Genomic DNA, 24,705 nt, shown 5'->3' with positions numbered 1-24,705 from the left:
TTGGACCAGAAGCCACTTTGCTGATCCTAACATAGCGCATTCTCCTCATTCTGTCTTCAGAGCCTAAACAGAGACAAAAATCCAACAATTTGGGAGAAGTATAGGATCTTATTTGCAGTGAAAAAAATAGTAATTTATTAGTTTGGTCAGATCCCTCTAGATTGATTACAATTGTCACTTAAGCATCGACAAAGATTGTTCCCGCTACAAATTGAAGGCATGTGGTATTCACAAATTCAGGTGAAATCCAAGCACTTTAGCCTCTCCTGAGAGGTATTGATGGGTTTAACAAAGACAGATGTTGATGAAAACAACACGGTGCTTAGATTTGACAAGAGAAGCATAAACAGGATCCTTATTAGCAAATATGCTATTTTTCTTCCCTGGAAGGTTGATAACTCTTGCTTGGTCTCAATTTTGATGCACACAGTAGACTTTTATGAAATGCCAGCTTATGCTAAAACACTCCCTTGTAATGAAATACCTGATGTAAGTGTGCACGAATGAAAGTAAAATTAAGCTTCCAAGCATGATGTCATGACACAGTTGGTTTGTGTAAGGACTGATACATGGTGTTTTAAGAGGCAGTGGTGGCTCTCAGCCTTGCCAATGTGGCTCAAAGTGGACAGGACATTTTTAGACCTTGTCTTATAAAATCAGCTGTGACACTTTTATGTAGTATCTGCTGAAGATCATTAAATATTTTGCCTGTGTGAGAGGCTGATGTCAGTGGCCCTCTCTGAGGTTGCAGAGGGGTCTCCATGGTAAATCTGGAAAGGCCAGGTGCTTTTTGCTGTTGTCTTTCTATTTATGATTTTTCCCTCCTGATGGCTGCACTAATGCTTCTGACACCCATGAATAGCTTCAGATGAGTCAAGTAGCCTTCTAACTTGGGATGAATCAGATGTGGGTTTACTGACATGTCATGCTGTGACTGACAGCAGCGAATGCTCTACTAGGCAGCATCTGGGACCTTCTGTGCCCTGACTCCCAACCCCTCTAGCTGGCCTGAGATGGGAATACTGCCACCCTGGTACCAAAGAAAGACAGGGCTGCATGGGAGATCCATATGGGAGATCACACTCCAGGTGATTATTGAAGGATTCAGCTTTCATTTACTTCTGCCCCACACCTTGACTGAAGAAGAAGGTGGGTGGCTTTGGGACTAGGGCGGGTAGGCATTTAGGATCTGTTGGAGTGAATGCATCAGAATCTGGCATTTGTTGACCTTAGACATGTTCCTACAGTGTGAGGTAATGCATCACACGGAACAAAGGTAGAAGGGGTCTGCATCCTTCTCTCATTATCTTTCTAATCTCGAAATGTCTTTGAGTGTATAAATCCAAGTCACCATTGCTCTTCAGCTTTGGGGTGGCTGTGTTGGTCCCAGCCCTTTTCAATGCTCTGTGGCTCAAGGCCCTGCACCTGAGGCCTCCAACCTCCCCAAGACACGCTCACTGTCCTTGGGCTCCACCTGGGCCAGGGAAGGAACAATACCGACAGATCCCAGTCAGGCATCCATAGTGGCACAGGCCTAGAACGCAGCTGTACTCCCACAGACTGCATTACACCTGCCTCTCCTCCACTGTGACTAGAGCTCATCCAGGGAGACAAGCAGCAGAGGTCAGAAATGGACCACAGAGACAGAAGCCCGGAAGCTTTGATCATGTTCCTTTTCCCCTCAAAACCTGTGAAACTTCAGGCAAAGCCTGTGACCTTCCTGGATATCAGCTTTCTTATCTGAAAGTGAGAGGCTTCCTTGAGATAACTGTTCTCAAAACTTTAGGGATTTGTGGGGATATTTTTGCCATATTTTAATACAGTCTGTATTAAATGAATATTTTTATTTAAATTGACTGCCTCTTCCAGCTTAAATTTATTTCAGTCTTATCTAAGATGAATAGACCAATAAACCATGGATTTGATGTTATAGTGAATTACTTCAACTCAGGTTTAGACAAGTAATCTTTTATAAAAATAAATGATGAAATAAAAATGTTATACATTACCAGCCATTGGCATGCCACATACCAGGAGCATGTAGCTGGGCTATGTCCTCTGTCATGGGAATCTCTAGCTGCATGACCTTGCACGTCGCCTCAGGCTGTCATATTCTAGGAGCGTGAAAGTGAAGGACACGTGGGACACTAGCAATCCCAGGTTGACACACTTGAAAGTAACAGATGGTGAAACGTTCTTCCATTCCCTGCAGCAGCCCTGCTTTTCTTTTTTCCATTTATGGACGTGAGATGATGGTGTGAGGGGAAAATGATGGGCTTGTGTGGCTATACTTTGAAAGGAATGGAAAAAGTTCTCTCTTAGTAGGGAGCCATCATCCTCCACCGTGGACCTCTGCCTGGTCCTTTGGAAGGAGCTTAGTGGTTGAGAGCCCTTTATATGCTATGGTGGGGCCTCTCTGCAGGTGCCTGGATTTGCTGAACTTCTGGCCCAGCACCCCCTGATTTTGGTTGGCTCCACTCCTCACAGTGTCCTAGTCGTCTCTCTAGACCACCCCATCCTTTACTAGCAGGAAGTGTCAGGAGCCTCCCTGGGGTCAGCCTCAGGATGGAGTCCCCCCAGGGCCACCTAAAGGAGCAGGGTGTGAAAAAGGCCTGCTGTCTGCAGCTTTGAGGGGGTCTTGTAAAGGGAAATCTCCCAGAATCACCTCTAGAAGGCTCTGAGTACTCTAAAAAGAGGCTCTTCATCCTCCTGTCCAGAGTTGAGTGAAGCAGAAGCAGTGGTCCCTGGACAGCACAGCCTGTCATTGCCTTCTCATGGCAGTGCCCTGTGTTCTGTGGACAGCAGCTAAATCTTGGAGCGTGGCAGAATTCTGCTTAGGAGGAAAATTCCTATCAGGGTAGCCCCCGTAGCTTTGCTGGAACCCGCAGGGCACCTCTCAGACTCCTATTCTGTGTGGGCCGTGCTGGTCCTGAGGACCAGTCTTGGGAGGACAGAGGCAAGGGTGGGTCAGTTCAGCGCTTCATCAGCAGTGGGGGCTTCCTCTTGCAGGGACTGAAGACTTAGGGTCCCTTCCTCAACCCCACTGCCCCTTTCTGGCTGCTGCCCTTCACAAGTTCCTTTGCCTCTTTGATCAAGTTTGATTCTCACGTTTATTTTCATAAATGGCTTCATCTAATTAAAAGAGTTAGAATGAAAATTGGCCCTCCCTCTGGTATCACAAGCCTGTCCAAAGACCTGTTTTTTGCTTTCAGAAATTTGCACACGCATTTCTATTAAATACTGCTGTGCTTGGCTAATGTCATTATAGATCAGAAGGGTTGCAAAGAAAGAACAATCTAAAGGAAGAAGACAGTTATTTCACTTGAACAACATCTATACAGATAATGCATTTTCATTATTTGAGGACAGACAAATTTCAATCTTCCTACCCATTCTTTGTCCCAGGCTCACCAATTCTGCATTCCCTGTCTCCCTGTCCCTGTGCCCAGCACAGCCCGGGGGTTCTCCTCTCATGCCCTGCTTTCACCAAGCTCTGCTTATTGTAGTTTCCACATGTCTCACGATCCCTCTCCACTGCTGAATCCTCCCTGAACTGAGGCCAAGCTCCACCGGTCTGCTCTGTCTTCTGTCTTGTTTTCAAAACTTCCCTTTCACCACAACAGTCAGACTGTATATAAAATGGACGGCAAAATATGTCCCCTACCTGGGGAAGAGCTGCGAGGAGTTCCTTCCCTTTGGGAGACTGAATTCCAAGGTATCAGACCTCTCATTCTGACTTCCACTCTTTGTCCTAGGCACCAGACCAGCTCAGTCATGCTTCCTGGACCCAGCCTGCTGTTTAATACTTCTACAGTTTCATTTACACTAGCCTTTTGGCTTAAAATACTTTCCCTCTTCTCAAGTAGCATCACTTCTTCTTACTCTTTTTTAAAATTCAGCCTCTCCCCATGACTTCCTCCAGGAAAGTATTATTGACTCCGCCTCCCTCTGGGCTGGGTTAAGAGGTACTGGGCAATCCCTGGCACATATTTCTTCATTGTCCTTATCTGTGCATAAGCACGTCTCCCCTGAGAGGGAGCTCCTTGCTGGGAGGGATTATGCATCTCTGTATCCTAGTGGAGGGTCTGACCTTTTGCTAAGAGGCCAAAAGGGATCTTGAGAATGAACAAACAGCCCTGTGAGGAAGGCTGAGCAAGTCTGTGGCACTGTTGGAACAGAGAGCAGGTGGCTAGTCCATGCACTTCCTCCGCCAGGCAAGACCTTCAGAGGAGTATGCTGTTCTGGGCTCCTTTAGGGTTGGTCTGGCTCCATTTCCTCTCGAAAGCTGCACCTCTCTTTGCAAACAGAACCTCAGGGAAAGACTGTCACTCCCCCCAGAAGTAAGTCACAAGGCTATCTCTTTCCCACAGTATTATACATAACATGTTATAAATTATATCACTGTATAAGTACAATTTTATAGTTAAATTAATTATGTAAATAATTTTATATAGTAATTACATTAAAATATTTTACTATGATAAAAATCCCTGAGATTCTCAGAGTGAGGACTCCAGTCCTGAGTGTCACAAGACCTGGGAGAAGCAGTGGCTGAGACCCACAGTGTTACACAGTGGAGGGCCCCCCAGAGCCTGGAAGTCTGGACAGTGCCTGCCCCAACCTGCTGGGCAGCATCCACAGCAACTTGTTTTTCCTGTCTCTGGTGGCTGCTTTCACACTTCTACAGTTCACAGTCACGGTGTCATGATACTTGATATGTCCCCGTCAATTGTTAAGCTGTTCCAAGTGCTTTCGATACAACAATACGTAAAGTGCTAGAATTTGTGACTGCCTTCTTTTTTCCCCCCTTAGTGTGGAGTCAGAGTTATAAATGACCTATAATAAGGTCATTCTCACTTGCCTTGCCTTCTGGTATGCTTTCAAGACTGAGAGAGAGAAAAGGAGTTGCAGCTGGTGTGGGACTACACTGAACCTTCAGTGTGGCTGTGGGTCTCCTGAATTTGTAGCCCTCATCTGTCACAGTGTGGTGACAGGGCAAACCATTGGTCCTGACAGTGTTTGGTGTCCACCGAAAGCAAAATTTACTTTTCTCAATTAGAGAAAGGAGTGCACAAGAACTTTATCACCCTACCTGCAATCCCTCCACAGAAAGAGAAATGCAAGTGTAAATAAATGGGCATACATATAATGCTTAAATTAACCGAAATGAGCAGCACAGCTTTCGATTTTAAGAGAAGGGGCCTTTTATACACCATTCACTTTGGAAAGCCTGTCATTAGGTCCTAAAGAGATGTTATAAAAACTTGATGACAAATTTCTGTGACCTCTCGATGATGAGACTTAGTTTACACAGAGCTCTGTGAAGTACGGCAGGGACAATTAGATCCAAGTACAGGTCACTTAATTTTACTAGGAAAAAGTGCTTCCATTTGACTGAGCCCCCAGCCACCTCACAATTGCTTGCACCAAAAAGTATGAGCAAGAGTGAGGTTGGCTAAAGATAAGCCATCGGGCTTTCTGAAAACACAGCCACATTCTCCAGATCATGGATCTACGGCACACACCTGCCATTTGAACATCCTTGTCGGTGAGGAAACGATCACCCTATTGTGGCTGGCTTCATCCCAGGGCTCTGCCACCCACCTGGTAGTGCTCAGAGCCAATCTAGGGCTGGATAGGAAGAATGAAGATAGTCTTCCAGATGAACTGGCAAACAGTGTAAAAGTAGTGCCATTTGTGTTTTAGCAACCTTTCTGAGTCAGCAGGATTGCCCCCCCCCCCCGCCCCATAATAAATTAAGCAATGCTGTGCTGACTGAGTCCAGCTTCTGTGCTGGGCTCTCTGCTAAGGCAGAGAGGCTGCAGAAGGTATTTAAAGCACAGTTTCTGCCTGCAAGTCTAGTTGGAACCATGCCATGGGGAACACCAGAATTAAAGATTAAGGATTAATCAAGGAATACTTGTTTAGATAGGAAGGTTAGGAAGGAAGTGTCAAGGCAGGGAACAAGCAGAGACTCAGAAGTGGGTGTGGACTAGCCCTACTATCCCATACCCTCACTCTCTTTCTCTAGCCCTTACAATTGAGCAGAATGTGTTGAGTATAAAAAAATCACAACCATTAAAAAGCAGACAAATGAAACTTTGTGAACGCTACAGTCTGAATTAATTTACGATGCTGCACTGGTAATAGCCCTGGTTGGGTCAGGAAAACATGCCTGCCCCAGCTACGGAATTGTGGAACTGGCCTGGCAGATGCTGTCTGCTTCATCAGTTGCCTTGGAAGCAAGAGCCTCCGACCACTTTTGTATCATGTGAGTGTCTCTGGCAGGATCAGGCTGACCCATGGATTCACTTTGCCTGATTGAGCCATTTATCAGTAAATTAGAATCTGACAAACTCTAGCAGAGTTGAACCTTTTGTTCCTTTCCATGGTGGGGGCAGAGCTTCCAGCTTCCCTTTGTCCTGGCCCATCTTTGGCTGGTGAGCATTGGGCCTGTGCCCAAGGTCCAGGTGTGTGTAACCACGCTGGGAACAAAACCAGCCATGGTCAGCCAGTGAAGAAATCGAGCTTCTGTGACAGGCTTTCTAGCTCACTTTGTCATTATGCCCCCAAAACCAGGCACAAGAGAGGAAGTCTGGAAAACCAGGAGAACAAAGCTGACTGCATGTGGCATGGCTGGGTGGGATCCTCAGGAGGTAGCAGGTGGGGCAGGGAGATGAAGACATTTGTTGTTGTTGTTGTTGTTGTTATAAATTAATGATGGGAAGGATTTGAAGACTTGTGTAATAGCTTTGCTAGCAAAAATGTAATTAGCTGAAGACAATATGCTGCTGATGTTAGAGTTGGTGGCCTAACAAAGCCTGCCCTAATGAGAATGTCAGGGTCTCACTCAGAGATCTTCTTCACAAACCAGGCCTCTTCTCCAGATTTGTTGCTTGATTACTTCCAGAGAAAAACTGAATTTCATATATATATAAATATATATATATATATATATATATATATATATATATATATATTTTTTTTTTTTTTTTAATTTTTTTGGTACCGGAGATCGAACTCGGGTCCTTCCGCTTTCGGGGCAGGCAGCAGAACCACTGAGCTAAAATCCCTGGCCCTGAATTTAATAATTTTTGAGAAGGACAAATAAGCATTTGGTGTATGGCCCAAGAGACAACTGTGTGGGCTACATCAGCCTCTCCTCTCCCTTCCCTCTTTGATGCTAGACAGGGCTTGCTGGCTAGGAGCCTGAGACTTCGGAAGGACCTTGGCACATGATGCTCCAATCATGATTGTACATCAGCATCTCTCCTGAGTCCTTAATTCCCGCGTCTGTTCTCTGACATAGTTCTTCGGCTCTGCTGTGTGTTTTGCTTGGATGCCAAGGTTGAGGCACAGCTGGAGCACTCACTATAAGGGATTTGACCATAGATACGCATTGTTCTCAGAGATTGGATTAAACATTTGCAATTATGATTAAAATTCTGAGTGTTGTATGTCAGACCAAGTTACCAGTTGGAGGAGGGTTAGGAGCAAAATGCAATATATAAGAATTTTGTTTACTTCTGTATTTGACCAGCATTGAATAACTTCTGTTGGGAGTGATGATTGTCATCCTTGGGTGGCAAGGCAATATGTGACCTGCAGAGTTCCTCTTATCTTCTCTAAAACTATTGGTCAGGGAGTTTTTTGAGTGACTTAACTGCAGTGTATGTCCTACTTTCCCTGAGAGTGTTCAAGTACAACATTTTCTCCCCAGTTTTCTTCTATGTGTGTAGTTATATTGTGGGAAATGCCTACTATTCCACTTAGGTCTTCAATTACAGAACAAGCATTTATACACAGCAAGAGACCCAAGTCAGTGTAAATGTGCATCAGACAGTTCTCAAGGAAATGATTGAGTATCTGTAAACTTGGACCTGATAACTGTTGATTGTGCCTCAGAAAACATCTACCCAAGAGCTGATATCTCCATAGATTTTCTGTCTGTATCAAAATGATAGCCTGACAAGTATGATCACCTTTGGCATAATTAAATTATTGTCTAAGACATAAATTTAGCCAACATAGTGATCAAGCATAACAGAAGAAAATTGAAACCGTTTGGGGAAGCAGTGTAGATAGTATTATTACAGACACTGAGGGAGGCTCATTTGCATAACCTCAAAGGTTAGATGTAAAAGCAAGGCTGTTCAGAGTTTAGTTTAGAGAACCTGAGAAATCAGGAGATGAGGATCCTGGACGTATTAAAGATCTTATAGCTGCACTATTAAGATCCACGGTTGAGCTTTGATTTGACTTCATAACTCTACAAAACTTGTACAAGTTAATTAACTCCTCTGGTCTTCTATTTTTCCATCTAAAAATGGAAATAGCAATTTCTATTATATTTATTGGTAGGATGCAAGAAATAATGAATGTAATCCATTAGGTGTGTCTGGACACATGGTGAACACTTAACCAGCAGTAGTTATCATTAGTTTTCTTTCTCCAATGTACCATTCCAGTGTGCTACAGGAATAAAGCAATGTGTGAACAGAATAACAAAATAAGGCAGAGATTCAGAGGGGAGTTAAACACATGTGGTGAGAGAAATGCTTAATTCTTTCATAGTGGTTTGTGACTTTGAAAGCTTCACAGAACTAATATTCAGCCGTGTAGAGTTCTTACTTCACCCAGCAGAAGTAATGCCATTGGAAGTGCCCTTGTAAGAGAGAATGGTAGCAGGGTCTCGGAATGCTTGACTAGGCTGTAGTCTGACACCAGAATTCGTGACAATCATGATGATCAAATTGTACCTTCAAGTGAGGGACAGGAATAAGTTCAAGGTCATTTGCCCTTGTGAAAGGCCTTCCACCTACACTCTGATTAATAGCCATCTCTGAACAGCACAGCTTTTTGGGACTCATCTCAATTTTTTTTACTGGAGAGGAAACATATCTTCTAAATCTTCACTGGTGCAGATAGTAATACTGAGGAATATATATTCAATTCTGAGAAATCTTGACATCTTAAGTTTCTCCCCTTCTATTCCCAACTAACTCTGTTGTTTTCCCTTCTTCTTAAATTCTTTTATTGGTACATTTTAGGTATATAACACAATTACATATCTCATTGGGAACTTGTACCTTTACATGATGCATCTTGGTTCATTATTTTTTCCCCATTCCTAGCCCTCCCTTCACGCCCTCCACCCTTCCCTATTTACAAAGACTTTATTTCCATTTGTTCCATTTCTTATCATTTTTCCTTTCCCTTCTTTCCCTTCCCCTGCCTCTCCCACTACCCCGACCCCTTTGGACCTTTTCTTCCTATTTTACATTATCGATTATTCGTTCTAATCATTGGTACATTTTAGGTATACAATATAAGGACATTCATCATTGGAAATTTGCACTTTTACATAGTCTCTCTTGGTTCTTATTTTTCACCCTTGCCCAGCCCTCCCTTCAACCCCTCCAGTCCTCCCTATTTACAAAGATTTTGTTTCCTTTTTTTCATTTTCTCATATTAATTCCATTCCCTTCTATCCTTTCCCCTACCCCTCCCACTTCCTTCCCCTTTGCCCCTTTTCTTCCTATTTCACATTACCTATTATACATTTAGTCCTAATTTACACTTTCAGTTTCTCACACCAGAGAAACTGTTCGGTATTTACACATCTGTGTCCTATTTATTTCACTTAAGAGTATCGTCTCAATGTGCATCCACTTAGCTATAAATGTCTCTAATTTCTCATTTTTTATGGCTGAGTAGTACTCCATTTTATAAAAAGAAACACATTTTCTTTATCCAGTCTCCAGCCAACTAACCCTGTTAAAGGCTGTTTTCCTCTGGACTCACTGGAATCGCCACACAGGTCTGGGATAAAGACTGCCCTTGGTAATGAGTTCCTAATGTTGCTCATTTTTACTTGCTAGCCCCAGCTGGGGCCAACAGAGCTCTCAGCTCTCAGAGACTTCTTCTCCCTTTGAGCTGGGCTCATCAAGTTTAGAAGAGATGAGAGAAAGAGGAGGGGTTTAACAGTTCCATTTAATTAGACAGAAGGGTAAAATCTAATGGTCATTAGCATAGACTGTGCCTGCTGCCTCTTCTGCTACTTGTTCAATAATTCCCTTAATGTTTGGTCCTAATGGAGCAGATTATTGTCATTATTTTATTTCATCAAGATAACCTACTGCATAAAAATAAAGAGCACAGAGAAAAGGAATGTGGCCAAGAATAGGCTTGAGCATTATCCAGCTGGAGATATTTATTTATTGGCTTCATGCTTGGCTAGTGAAGTTTTGAAAGGATGGTGCACACAGTTGAGGGAGGCAGCCTGTCTCATGCAGCTCTGCCCAGGGGTTGCTGAGACAGCGACCTGCAGTGCTTTTGCATCTGTGCAGACCTTTTATCTCCCAGCCTGCCTGTCATGCATCATCTGCACATTTGTGCATGCGCATGCACACACAGAGCCGCACACATGGGTTATGTGAAGCTAGCTTCTTAGTATATGGGCTGCCGAAGCGAGCACATGAAGCTAGCTTCTTAATGCATGGGGCTGGGGCCCCATCCATGATGTCTGACTCGGCAGCGCCATCTCCAAAAATTGTTACCTTTGCATCCAGAGGGATGTAAGAACCTCAGCTCTGCTTCCATAGCCTGATTCCTCATGTTCTCCCTGTCTGCACAGATCTAGGCCAGGCTTTGGAATGAACAGATCCACTGAGGAGCCAGGGACCTAAAAACCAGCTCATAGCAGGCTGCTTCTCTGTCTCCTTGCTTTACTCAGCACCCTCAGCCTCAGTATCCTCATTAAGGCAAATGACAGGTGACCGATCAGAGAGCTCAAAGCAGTTTATGAACAAATGCGCTCCCTTGTGTCTGCTTTGGGACAGCAAAGTCAAGGGTCTGAGGCAAGAAAAATCTCAAGAACCAAAAAAGCAGCTCTATAAAAAGAATCCGAAGGAGGATGACTGGAAATAGCCCAGGCTGACTCTAGCACACTGGCCTCCAGTCACTGTCCCCGTCAGCTCCAGGATCTCATTAAATGAAACTCCTGAGTCTCATAAAGGAATTGAAGACAAACTTCTCAGATTAAAGAAGGAAGACAATGATCAACACTAACAATATTAAAACTTTTAAACCTAGGAAAGGCAAAATCAAATCAAATCAATAAATAAAATGGTATGAAGTTGTGTTTCCTTCCGAGAAGAATGTGCTCAAAGCCTCATTAGGTTGGCAGGACCCTCAAATATTAACTTGCTTACCTGGAAAGCTCTTCATCTCAATCTGTCTCTTGTTTATGGATGGCTGCCTATTCCCTATCATTGTCTAGCAAAATGGCATTTTAATGAGAGAGAATCTTAGGGAACATCTCATTTCTTTCCTGACCTTTGGGTACTTGGGATTTTGGAGCATCTTGAGGCAGAAAAAGCATATCCTGGCAAGAGGCTCACCAGGCAGGGCCAGGCCTTCCCCTACCAGTGAGGTATATAATTCACATCAGAAGACCCAGAAGACATATTGAGGCCTCTTAATTAACATGGTGGCCCATGGCAACTGGTAAGCCTTTCTCCATGATTAAAGACTTCAGTAAACTCCCAAGAGAAGGTAATGTTCCTAATAATTTATAAATTGAGCTTGCTACTTGATATGCTTAAAGCATTTCCCTTGTCTTCCATTTGGGAAGTAGATGGGCAGGGGATAATGGATTTCTATTCACCAGTCACCACAGAAAAGAGAATCTGTCGGAGGAGATAACCAAGGGGTTTTCTCCCTAGTTTGGGTGACTTTCTCTGGCAGTAAAGGAGTCCTCAAGGTCAAGAACACATTACTACAATTTTGATCACATTTCCTGGTTGCAAAGGCCTTACTGTGCCATTGGGAAGGAGGAGATGTCCACTTATTTAGCCAGAGGACTACTTATGTGGAGTCCTCTGGTGAAATGAAATTGATGACTTGCCTATGAAGGATATGCTACATCAGGTCCTTGGTCTGTGGTTTTTGGCTTGTTTACCATTGTGGAGCTATTTCCTCTTTGGCAGGGCTCAATGTTACAACGAGAAACATTTCAAGTTGAAAGAGTCACTGTGGTCGCCTTTTGTCATGGACAAAGGACTACATTAGGGTCAAGGAGGCCTTGCAGTTTGCACAGAGTTCCCCAGCCAGTTAGTCCTGTTACTTTATTGGGAACCTTTATGTTTTTAGTGCATTGGGTCCTGGTTGTCAGTGAGCTCACAGAATCACAGGATCAGAAGGGGACCTGAGAAGGCTCTATCTACCTACTTCATCTATAGTTTTGCTCTAGATTAGAACATGACCAGAATTGCCATATGGGCTTGCAGTTTTTTCTCTGTCTGTGTTCTGTAAAGGCCAGAAACAGATATGAGTGATTGTTGCCACAGAAGAGAGAGGGTCTTTGCCATGGCCTTTGGGTATTATTAAGGAAACACAGGAGACATAAGCCACTAAATTTATCTATTTGATTCTTATTTTTTTAACCACCACTTAATTCCCTTAGGAATGTAATTTGAATTCAGAATGTCCAGTTGCCTTGAGGGATAATTAATTATGTCTCAGATTCACTCCTCTGGTTACTTCTAGGGTGAAACTAAGCTTTGAAATATGAGCTGATTGATTGGCTACAGTCTCTTGACAGATGGTAGCTGAAAAGAAAAATCTCAGCTTTTCCATTTTTCTGCCAAGGGTTCACAAAAACTAGGTGACTTCTTAAACTTTGATGATGTTTAATAGATCCATTTTCTTTTATTCTATGATTTATTGATCATGTGACACTGACTAGGGAAGGATTCCACTGGCCCTTGGGGTGTTACCCAGAATCTCTCGTCTAGTCCAAAATATTTTTACCCATTGCAGTCTCTTTTGTTATAAGAGAAGTAATGAATGACTGACTATTCTAACAACTGTTATCTACTTTTGTCTTTCTCTTGTGCCTGTATGTAACTTTAAAAACCACATTATACAGATTATGTTTTCTAACTAGAACATAACCTCCATTAATTAGAAACCATACTTGTATCATTCCCTATAGTATCTCCAGTATGTGATCACTAGAAAAATGCATCTTTAAAGTAGGTCTCAGAAGACACTTGTTAAATAACTTAGTAATGAATGAATAAAGGAGTCATATAACCAGTGCACTTATATAAGCTTAGCTTGCAGGCACATAGAATATATCCACAATATATTCAAAAATGACGAGTGTACTCTCTTTTCCTTTCTTTCTCCTTCACTTCCTCCGTGCTTTCCTTCTTTTCTTCATTCCACAAAAGAATTATGGACCATCTCTGTTTTGTGTCAGGTATTATGATTGACAGTAGAGATATGTCAGATATGGCCCCTACTCTCATGAAGTCTATAATCTAAAAGATGAAATAGGCAAGCATATCAAAGGTAAAAAGGTCCTTGTGGTTACAGGTGTGTCAAAGGTTCTATGGTCATTGCATTAAAACTAGAGTAGGGTCGGCTGAGGCTGTGTTGCTGATCTGACCTTGAAGGTCGAGTAGGAGTCAACTAAGAAAGGGTGGCATGACCCAGGACGAGGGTGAATGGATATGTCAGATAAGGCAAACTTGCTACTGGACATAAAAGGGTGATCTGCCTAGAATTTTTTATCCCTGAACAATCACCATCAATATTATATAAAACATGTTCCATAAAAATTCTAAAATCTACAGATTATCTGACAAACTTCATATTACTCTTAGGTAAATGCTGAAAATATCAATTTCATAATAAAATAAAAGCTGATTGCATTTCTTTGATGTCTATTAAGGCCAGTAGAAATGATTTATTGATTATTTTAAAGAAAAATATATTTTAAAATGCCATTTTTTTGACAAGAATCTTGTTAATAGATTTGGAGTTCTCATATACCCCAAATGCACTTTTAGTTACAAAATGTTAACAGTTTGGAGAAAAATCAATAGAATAATCAGAAAACTCATGCAAGGATGAATAAAGAGTAAAACAATCCTATGTCTTGCATTCAGTGTTATTTTTTTTTTAATGTTCAGAGTTTGAAACTTGCTGCTTGTCACCTGAATCCAGATGTGCCTTAATATTTTGCTTTTGGTTTTTAATGCTCTAAGAATTGGAGTTAACACAGATAAATGAAGAATACACTCAGAACACAGCTAGGTAATCCAGAAACACAGAGCAAGGTATTGCATGCAAAGAATTTCCACAGGGTCACTGTAAGGATAAGTGCTGCATTCTGTGTGGACAGCATATAGAAGTCCACTTGGGATTGGATGCCCAGAGAAAGTTTGTTCCTTTCCATAAACTTTTCTTGTGTCATAAAAGTTATCTGCATCTTGACTTTCTCTTTTTGATTTGGTTATTAGGAACATCCTAGCCCTAGCCTTTGACCCAAGATTTTTATTTTCCATTTTCATCTGCCACCTCTTTGTTTCACTAGACTGTTTGAAAGAAATAGCCTAGAACATTCCATGACTATCACTGAAACTACTTAAAAATCCTCTATGGAAATAGAAGGGTTAACAGCATTGAAGGTATCAGAGAACTTTGGTTTATCACAGGAATGTAATAATTAAATGTGACTCTGGCTTTCCAAGTCCTCACTATAGAAGGACAGTTACCAAGGTAACTAGACCCAAACTTTGTCCTAGTATAGTGGAGGGCTTATATATTTCTCCTAATTCCTATCTCTCACTGGCTAGAGCAGATAAGTACTTCAGAGGAATTTGTGTGTTGTGATCTTAACAATCATCATTTAAATATTATTATTAAATAACATTACATATACTGCATACTATTAAGCATGTGTGTTATATTTACATAATAATCCATAGTTAACGTGTCATTGCAAAGTGTTGTGACACCTGTCATCGATTTGGTTATAGAAGCAGTGAAACAATACCACCGCTTGAGGACCTGAGAATACTTTTCTATATGCCTGTTCTCAGTTTCACCTACTGACTGGAGCTTATTACTGGGAACTGATTACTAGAAAGCTGAGGTCATCAGGAGTCACTGCCTCTCAGCAGAGGAAACATTTCACTAAAGCAAGATGAGAGGGGCTAAATACACTGGCTTAGAAAAACAAAAGCTTGTGTTCCAGCTTCCTATAAATTATATTTTTTAGAATAATAAACAGAAGATATTTTAATTGAATGTCTAGGCTCCACGCATGCCAACAGGAATTCTAGATGAACCTAACAAAATGGCCGCCCGAGAGGAGCAGTGGAGGATGATCTAGGACAGGAGCCCTTTCCCCACTGTCCAATGTAGTTTCTCTGAGACTTGGTTTCTTCTTCAGAAAAGGAGAAGGCTGAGCCTAGAGATTTTCAATGGGTCTCTAAGCTTGAAAAGAGCATAAATTCTTTGTCAAAATCCAGCTAAGTTGAGGGCCTAATAGTGTCTTTCAGGCATGTAGTGGTGTGTGATGCAAACAGTCTTATTTTAACACAGAGCATTTGAAATGTGAGATTTTTTCTTTTACTACCAACTAACCTTGAATTTGAATACATACGGGTGCTCAGTGAAAGGCTCTTTGTGCAGGATGGTGCCCCTCTGACCTGCTGTCAAGTAGACATGCACTTGACTGGCTTCTCTTTCCTCTTCAGGAAGGGAGGAAAGGTCTGCGTGAACTCATCCACTCTTTCCCGCTCGATCTCTTATGAATTGTGAAGTAAATGCCTGGGCCTCTAGGTCTTCAGTGAGCAAAGCTCCTTCAGGGCGATTGATTACCTGATGGTTAAGATACAGCCTTGCAAATGAGAGCCACTGTGGTCCCATCCCAGTCTTACTGATCATTCGTTGTGTGACCTTGGGAAAATTACTTAACTTTTGTCCCTCAAATTTTTCAGATCTAAAATTAGTTAGCAGTGGACCCTACCTCTTAGAGTTAAAAGCATAGAGCAGTCTGAACAAATGTTTGTTACACAGTAAACACCCAGGAATGGTCTGTCTTGATTTATTACTGTGTATATGATGAGTGAACCTATGGTGTGGATCTTTTCCTAACCCTACTGCAATCATCTGAAAGGAGAATTAGAGGGAAAGTGCAAGGGGCTCCTGAAAACCCCTCTGGGAGGCTGGAAAGGAATTTAAACTATTCCTCCAAAATTGATGTTTATGCTACTCTTACAGCTCTATGGGGAATAAAATTACCTGATTCAATGTCTGACAGCTTCTCTCAGCTGGGAAGTTATTCCTTCTGTGTGCCTTAATTACCTATTGCTGCAGTTCCAATTTGGGGTGAGGGAAAGGGTAGCCGGTGTGACTCTGAGATAGGGTCCTGCTTAAAACTCCCGCGTTCGACATACGCCTGCATGAATCTGTGCAGAGCTTGGTTATGCACTGTTGATATTCTGTGTCTTCTAGGCCAGGTTCCCTGGGAGCCAAGGACTCTATGTATATTGTCAGGGCCACCAGGATGGATGGAAGAGGAGATGGCACTTAGCTAGGAGGACCTAGAATACTTGGCTTTCTACTCTCACCCAGTGCATATTTACTTTCTCTATATTTTCATGAGAGATTGCACCCAGAGAAAAAAATTCTCCAGATAAAAGAAAAAATAGAAATCAGGAGGTTGTGTATGTCTCCAGCAGGCACATGATGTGGCCTGTCACTTGGCAGCTCACTGTGTTGCTTCATTTCTCTGCTCTTCCGTGCTACCTGTTTGAACGTGACTGTGTGTGTGTGTGTGTGTGTGTGTGTGTGTGTTCCTTTGCTCACAGAGATAGTGGAGGGAGAGTAAATGGGAAGATTTACTGGGAGAGGAACTTTATAAATCCAAAGTTTAATTATTATGAGACTGGAAAAAGCCCCTTTGATGTGTTTGATGGAATACTCTTGACCCATCATTGAGTTGGTGGGAGTCCTGGGAATTAACAGCTTGGACAATAGGCTGGCAGTGATTAAAGCCCAAGGTTGAGAGGAGAACCATTTGGCACACTCCAGCCTAATGAGATAGGCTTGAAGGGATATTGACCAAAATAAAGACAGTGAATACAGGTTGTACACAGGAAGATTTATGGCTGCCTAGTGCTGTGCAGATATGGGCTTGAAGGTGCTCCCTCCAAGCCTCTGCCTTGGGTGGATGTCAGAGTAAGGTGTTCAGTGTCTGTGAACTGCTTTCTCACCTCTGACAGCCAGCTGAGTGGTGTCTTGACTTGTACAGAATGGCCTCTGAGCCAGTGGCCTTTGAGCACTGGAGGGCTCAGAAGGCAAACTCCTCTGCCAGCCTGACCCCAGACACCGTGAGTCTAAGACCCTTCCCTCCAGTGGTAACAAGACCAAGGGGCTCTCAGGAAAAGTTGTGGCCCAAAAAGTCATGTTCACATGGCATGATTTCTCCCCACACTTGGTGGGTGGTAAGTTCCTGATGTCTGTAAATCTCTCTTTGGATTTGTGGCTCGATCCCCTGCTGGGGCGGTTACTTAGTTGGAGACATTGAAATTTAAGCTGAGAACAGTCTTGATTGTGTGTGATGTGCTAGGCACTTTACATAGTTAACTAATATGATTCCTACAACCACCCTAGGCAGTTGAGTGGTGTCTTCTCCATTATACAGGTGAGAAATCTGAGGTTTAGTATTTATTGGAATCATTGATCTGTGGATCCAGAGTTAGAATCTACCTCAGGTCGATTGTTCAGTGTTACACAACGATAAAACTAGATGCCACCTGACAGCTTTAACAATGGCCCCAAACAGCTTTTCACAGAGCAGATTTTTGCTTTGCTTTTGCAGCTGAAACCCCCCTACCTCTGTCTCATACAGCTACTCTCCTTTCAAATTGTCTGCTAAGCCAGAAGCAACTGGATCCCTTAAAATGATGCACTGGCCATGCCAGCTCCATTTTTCTCTCATGTTAAACACTGGTCACAGAAGATTGTCCCTTTGCTGCTGAGTGATGTATGCTATAAATCCTTAGTGCACCTCAATGGGTGGATTAACAAATGAGTGATGAATGGTGGTATCAGAAGAGGCAAGGACTCTTTTTGGGAACAGACAACAATCTTCCTGTGTCCATGTGCTGTCCTCTCTTCGCAGGGTGGCATGATTGCTCTGTTGCTGTCCATCTTGTGCCTGGTAATGATCCTGTACACACGCCGGCGGTGGTGCAAACGCCGCCGGGTCCCCCAGCCCCAGAAGAGTGCCAGTGCCGAGGCAGCCAATGAGATTCACTACATTCCTTCTGTGCTGATCGGTGGCCATGGGCGAGAGAGTCTGCGCAATGCTCGTGTGCAGGGCCACAACTCTAGTGGGACCCTGAGCATCCGGGAGACACCCATCCTGGATGGGTATGAATATGACATCACAGACCTGCGCCACCATCTACAGAGGGAGTGCATGAACGGAGGCGAAGATTTTGCCAGCCAGGTCACTCGAACCCTGGACTCCTTGCAGGGCTGCAATGAGAAGGCAGGGATGGACCTCACGCCAGGTGGGATGGGAGAAGGGCAGGCTGCTTAGCCCTTTGTCTCAGGGAATGGGGGGAGGAATCATGGGATGTGCCAGTGCCCTTCCCTAGGTAGGCAAACCTGTTTCCTGGAACAACTGAGCTGCTTTCTAATCTGGAAAATCAGAACAGTATAAAATCATAGCCTTCTACTTCCATCATGCATTGGAAGCAGGGATCCCTTTACATCTACCAGAGGATCAAGTTACACCCTGTGTAGTATGTAATGAGCAACCCTCTGGGAAGTAAGGGGATAGTAAGAAAAATCAACATGGGTTGACTTTTTTTTTGTCTATCATAGCTTTGCATAGGCAATTTAATTCTCCAATGAAGTGGAGGGGACTATGTGATCAGTTTTTTTCACTGACTCCTAAGACTTGGGCCTGGGGTGTTTTAGTTGTGTTATCTTGTCTTTGCCTCTGTGGCTCTACAAAGGATGTATTTTAAAAAAATACAATTAAAGTATCAGACCTCAGATGCTTTGTGTATCTGTGGAGACACTGTGGGGAAGAGACTTGGACTTAATCCATCAGAACAAATTCAAGGCAAAAAAAAATGCAGAGAGAAGGACTGTACTCTTCTTTTATAGTAGCCCACCTGTCTCTCTTCAAATTCCATGTGCTGTGAATAAGCACTTCCCCATAGATAAATCCTTGATAGTGATCCTTCAAGACACTGCCCAATTATCTTTGAGGAAAAGGTATTTGAAATCGCATGCTGTTCAAAATGCATAGACTTTTGGTGGGGCATGAAAGAGTGAAATAACATAGAGGGAAATGGAAATTCTGTTATCTGGAAGAGCTCCTATATGAATGCTCATTTTAATAACACTGAAGTCCTGATAAGTCCATGCCTGAGAATGGAGAGGCCATGTCTTCAACATCGCTCATATGCCCCACGGCTCCTGGCACAGTGCTGAGGCCACCAAATAGGCGTATGGAACACAGGGGTCACAAACTTAGATGATCCTAGGGAGTAGAGGCCGGAGGTCAGACAGTGGGGAATAGTGTTGACCAGATGAAGAGAGAGAGGGCATGTTCTGCCTGAATGCACACAAATTCAGATTCTTTCAAATCTGCTGACCAAAAAAAAAAAAAAGAAAGGAAAGAAATCTACAGTCTGTGTCTAGCCAAAGGGTGGCAAGTAACTTTATTGATAAAGAATTAGTTGAATTGGATTTTCAGTTGTAATCCTCTTACTTCACTCCTCCCATAACTTTGTAGACCCTAGAAATCAGAGGAGTATTTTAGTTTCTGCCAATCTCTCACGTTACAGGCTCCTTACACCTACTTGGTTCATGCAGATTTCCTTGCTCTCCCTTTCTTTTGGCCTTTTCTCTTAAAGTTTTTGTCTCAACTCCTCCTTTTGCAGGAAGTGACAATGCCAAGCTCTCACTGATGAACAAATATAAAGATAACATCATTGCCACCAGTCCTGTGGACTCCAACCACCAGCAGGCCACTCTGCTCTCCCACACCTCCAGTAGCCAGAGAAAGCGAATCAACAACAAAGCCAGAGGTACCCATGTCTGATGTTAGGGCTGACGGTTGGATTCCTGAACATGGGCAGAGGCAGGGCCATTAATGCCAGTCACCCACACACTTACGACAGCTTAGGAGGTGTGTCCTGCCAGGTCTTCTGGACACCAGCTAAATGCTACTTACTGAAAAATGTAAAAGCATAAACTTTCTGATCAAGTACTTTTACCAACAAGAATGTATGCTTAGGAAGTAATTGGACAAGGGTACAAAGATGTGTGTAAAAGGCACTTTATCACAGCACTGTTGAAATAAGCAAAGAATTGAAAGTAGTTTAAACATCCATCAGCAGGGCACTGGTTCACTACCGTGTACAACTCTGTACTATCTGGTGGTTTACTACAGTCCTTTAAAATGGTAATAGAGGGCCAAGGATTTAGCTCAGTGGTTCTGCCACCTGCCTCGCAAGCACAAGGTCCCGAGTTCAATTCCCGGTACCAAAAAAAAAAAAGTAAAATGGTAATAGAGATCTATGTTTATGTATTTTAAATGTTAACAAAGTTCATTTCTGATTTAGAATATTTAGAGGAATCAGAGTTGTTCTTTTATACATTTTGGTATATTTTCTCTATTCTCTCATTTACATTAAATATATATTAATTGCAGAACCAGAAAAAAAAAAAACACACAAAAGTATGGTATTCTTTGCTCCCATGACATAATTCCATTCTCTATTGACCAGAATCCTAATCTGTAATGGAAATTTCCCTTTCTTCCTTCTCCCACACTGGGGTGCTTTCTGGCAGGTGGGTGCCAGACATGACCCTAGTCAGGGGATGCTGGGCTGGATGGGGAGTGGGGCTCTAGTGATTGCTGTCACAAGGTCTGCGTCTCCAAAAAATCTGCTTATCAGGAAGCCCCCTTCCCCCTGGCCACTTCTCTCAGATTGATAGGCAACCCCTTCATTATTATAGGTTTTTCTGCTGAATTTACCCAGTGATTTAATGTCACGAAGACACTACTGAAAGTGTCCTCTCTGGCGTGCTTCTTTTCATTTCAGCTGGTTCAGCCTTCTTGAACCCTGAAGGGGACTCTGGCACAGAGGCAGAAAATGACCCTCAGCTGACCTTTTACACGGATCCCTCTCGCAGCCGGAGGCGCAGCCGAGGTAGGAGGGGCAGAGGGTCAGGAGGATGGGCTGGTGTGAGGCAGGGAAGGCAGGGGAGGCAGGGCCTACAGCGGAGCCAGTCAAAGCAGGATGAATGCTTGGACCACGATTGGTGTTTCCTCTTAAGGAAGAAAGAAGAACCTAGAGTGGAAAATTTCAGAGAATCATCTCTCCCAGATAATGGCACTCTCAAACAAGTTTTCAAGTTGTTTGAAAGGCTATTTCTTGGTCAGAAGACTCTCAATTCCTTCTGGAAGCCTCAGGAGTTACATTTCTGCTGCTTAGACACAGAACATCAAGTTGATAACGTGTGTTGTATGTGAAAAACTGGGTACTATTTGTATCCCTTCCTTACTCACTGACCCTGGCTTTGGAATTGAGCTTGGCAGGGACATGGGTTAGTTGAAGAATGCTGTAAGCCCCTTCCCAGCATGATGTCAGGACCTAGGCCTGCAGCGCCCCCCCCCCCTTTCTGGCAGAGTTCAGAGAGCTAGTTCATGCTTAGCTGCACTGAGGAAGCTGTCCTTCCTTGCAGCAACTACAGGGGCCACTCCATGGTGATGTTAGTGGCTCACAGATGGCAGATGTAGCTGCCATTGTTTATGACTTTACTGGTGTCACCATCACCTCTCCAAGTTCTGTGTTCAGACACCAGAACTCCTCTTGCATCTCGGTTCCCTCCCTCGTGTATCAAGTGGGTTATTGATAAGGTTATTGCCTTGTGTATAGGTTTACTGTCAGGATTAAATTATATTAAGGTACATGGGGTTTTGGGGGAGACTGCCAAAGCACTGTGCAGTCCCTACTGCTGCAGTTAGATCTCCATACTACAGCCCCAGGTTTCCAAAGAGCACATCTTCAGTAGTTTCAGACAGGGTGCCCTGGAGGTGCAGGGTGGGGGGGGGATTTGAATGACAGCCCCTGTGCTACCCTCAGCAACACATTCCCCACCCAGTTCTTAACCAGTACCCCAAAGGAAACGCTTCTTGGCTCTGTCCTACATCCACTTGAGTTCTTGTCATACAGACGTTGTTCTTCCCAGAGACTGGAGGAAAGCTTTCTGATTCTAATTCCAGGCTCTGTAGACTTCACTGTCATCAGCATTAAAGGACTTTTCACCATTTTCCCGAAGAGATTGGTGGGGCTTGGGACAGCCTCGCTCCTGAAGCCTCATTTTCCCTGAGGTGAGAAGGTGGACGAAGGTGTCCCCCTCCCTTGATCCTCACTACATCAGCAGATACTCAACCCAGTCCCATCCAACCTAGGCCCATCCAAGCAGGGTGTGTCCTGCTTTCATACAATCTTGTTTAAGGAAATCCATGGTAATGAATTAGAATGAGTCTCTTTACAGCATAAAACTGTTTCTTGGAATATCAAGCTCTCCAAGTACATCACCTGCTTACTGTTATTAACTAGATGGGAAGCCTTTTAGAGGTGGAACATGCCTAATTGTTTCTTCAAAGAGCCTAGGAAAGGATTTCTCCTATTATGGATGCTTGTGTTTGTTTAATTGGACTGGATACATCAATCAGGCCAGCAAAAACATTTTAAACTTCCTTGCTGTAGTTCAGGCTTCATGATAGTGGTACAAACATAAAAACATGCCACAATGATAAGACTTCATTTAGTGATATAAATAAAGTAAAACTAGCACTCATAAGAGAGGACAGTGAATTCTCCCTAGCAACAATAGGAATCAACAAAGAAGAAAATAATTAGAATGTGTTATATACATTGTAAAGGATTTCATGAAAGAGGAGTCTAGGGTAAGAATGTTCAATAGAGGAAAATAGCACATACAAAGCCTTCAAGGCATGAAAGAACATAACATTTTCGTAGAAGTGAAAGTAGTTCAGTACAAGAGCCTTAGCCCAAGTATAAACAGAAGCACAGTGGGATGGTAGGGATGAGGCCATGGAATTGTATGCATGATGTGTTGTGAATTTTGCACCGGCTTCCATGGGCAAAGGGGCAGCCACTGGAGTTTTGAAGCCAGGTAGAGATGCTGGTTTATGAGTTAATGATGCACACAGAAGAGAAAGACAAGAATATCAGTAGCAGGTGATTGTAGTCACATGATAGCAATGGCAATTGTCTGTAAGCAGGCAGGGCACTGTGTGATAAGATCTGTGACAGCAGGTGCACAAGGACCAGAAGAACAAGGAATGAGTGAGAATCTGTTCTTGAAGGTTTCAAGGAAGTGTTTACAGGGAGATGTTGTTTGAGCAGAGACTTGAAGAGTAGGTGTACATGGGATGACAAGGTGACAAAATGGCCTTCTGTGGAGGAGGAAATAATATGTGCAAAGTCACTGAGACATAAACAATGACGATCGAGTTAGGGAGCAGCAAATCATTCCTAGAATGAAGCTTAAGGTACAAGTTTGTGAGTTGCTTAGAAAGTAAAGCAACAGAAGCCAGAAAGTACATGGCCTTGACTAGAAGGGGCTTGGGCTTGCACTTCAGGCAGTGTCATTGGGAGCTTTTAAAGAGCACTGCTCTGGTCAGTTCTGCTTTGCAAAGCACCCCTCTGGGGCAGTGTGAAGGTCAGGTGACAGCAGCTGAGGTTGCTGCAGGGAGACAAGTGGATGGCTACTGCTGCAGCCCCAGAATAAGATGATGAGGGTAGGCAGGGATGGAGAGAATGGATGTGAGTGAAATTATGGACACAAAATGAAAAAAAGATTTAATGGCATTGGTGGTAGAAGGGTGTGGCTTGTGAACAAGAGGGAAGTGTTAGATGTGATGGAGGACTTTGATTTGAGAAGCCAATTATAGACAGCAGAGCCATTTTCTGGACACTAGAAATAGGAAAGGGAGTTGGGTTTGAGAGAAGAGGGTGAGTCCAGTTTTGGAAGGACTATATTTTAGTGCCCAACAGATGTGTTGGTGATGGATGTGCTGCTGAGGCAGGACTGGGCTGGAGATCTGTAAGTGTGTGGGAATAGACTCCAGCTGGAATAGAATAACTTCAAGTGGTAAAGTCAGAGGAAATTGAGGCTACCTGCTGCCCTTGAGCTGCACAGAACATGAGAACACCCTAAAAGACCTTCACATTTTACTGCCTCGCTTTCTTACTTTCCCACATCTATTCTGCCTTCATAAGAAAGGCCCTTCTGCTTACTAGCATTTTATCCTTTCCACCAAACCCCCATAACAATAACCCCCAAACAAAACCAAACCCAAGCCCTTCCACTCCTACCCCGTCTTCACCTACCTGAGAGTGTTTCTTTTCCCCAGCAATGATCCTTCTCTCCCGTGATTACAGGACAGTGGGGAGCTTTCTGGTCCGACATCATCCGCTCATCCAGGGTGGACTTCCCTGTTTTCTTCAGTCGAGGAGGCCCCACACAGCAAGGCAACCGGGAGAACTCTCCACCATAGAATAAACTCAAACTCTTCTGGTTCAGGAAGTCCCGCCTCAGCCCTGGTTGTCTCCCTGGGAGTGCAGCCCTCTATTAGGGCGCCTCTGTGGTCAGCGATGGAACTGCAGTGTGAGGCTAAAGCCTTTTTGCCCAGTTTAGCAAGCCAAGCAGAGGGAAAGATGCCTCTTTTATAACTTCTCCTGTGAACCTGTCCCAGGCAGGATGTAGATGATTTGCACTTGACTCACCCTTATTGACCCTGAGGACCACTGGTTGGCTAAATTCTCTCCTACTCCAACT

General features: G+C 43.4%; 1 protein-coding gene across 5 annotated transcripts in view; it reads left to right on the top strand.

Moving 5' to 3' along the window:
* The window catches only part of Astn1 (astrotactin 1), a 372,600-nt gene that overhangs the window by 111,026 nt on the left and 236,869 nt on the right, over positions 1-24,705 (top strand). For all 5 annotated transcript variants that reach the window (XM_087194137.1, XM_087194136.1, XM_004853389.3 and 2 more), the window contains exons 3-5: positions 17,987-18,380; positions 19,767-19,913; positions 20,934-21,041. In XM_087194137.1, coding sequence (XP_087050263.1) covers positions 17,987-18,380; positions 19,767-19,913; positions 20,934-21,041 — 649 coding nt within the window. The remainder of the gene's footprint in view (positions 1-17,986; positions 18,381-19,766; positions 19,914-20,933; positions 21,042-24,705) is intronic.

The sequence above is a fragment of the Heterocephalus glaber genome, unplaced genomic scaffold, assembly GCF_053883595.1.
Source record: "Heterocephalus glaber isolate CG9 unplaced genomic scaffold, H.glaber_assembly_v1.0 deba00001600, whole genome shotgun sequence".
NCBI classification, from domain to species: Eukaryota; Metazoa; Chordata; class Mammalia; order Rodentia; family Bathyergidae; genus Heterocephalus; species Heterocephalus glaber.
Note: the sequence above shows the minus strand (reverse complement) of the source record. Positions and strands in the feature narration are given on the sequence as shown.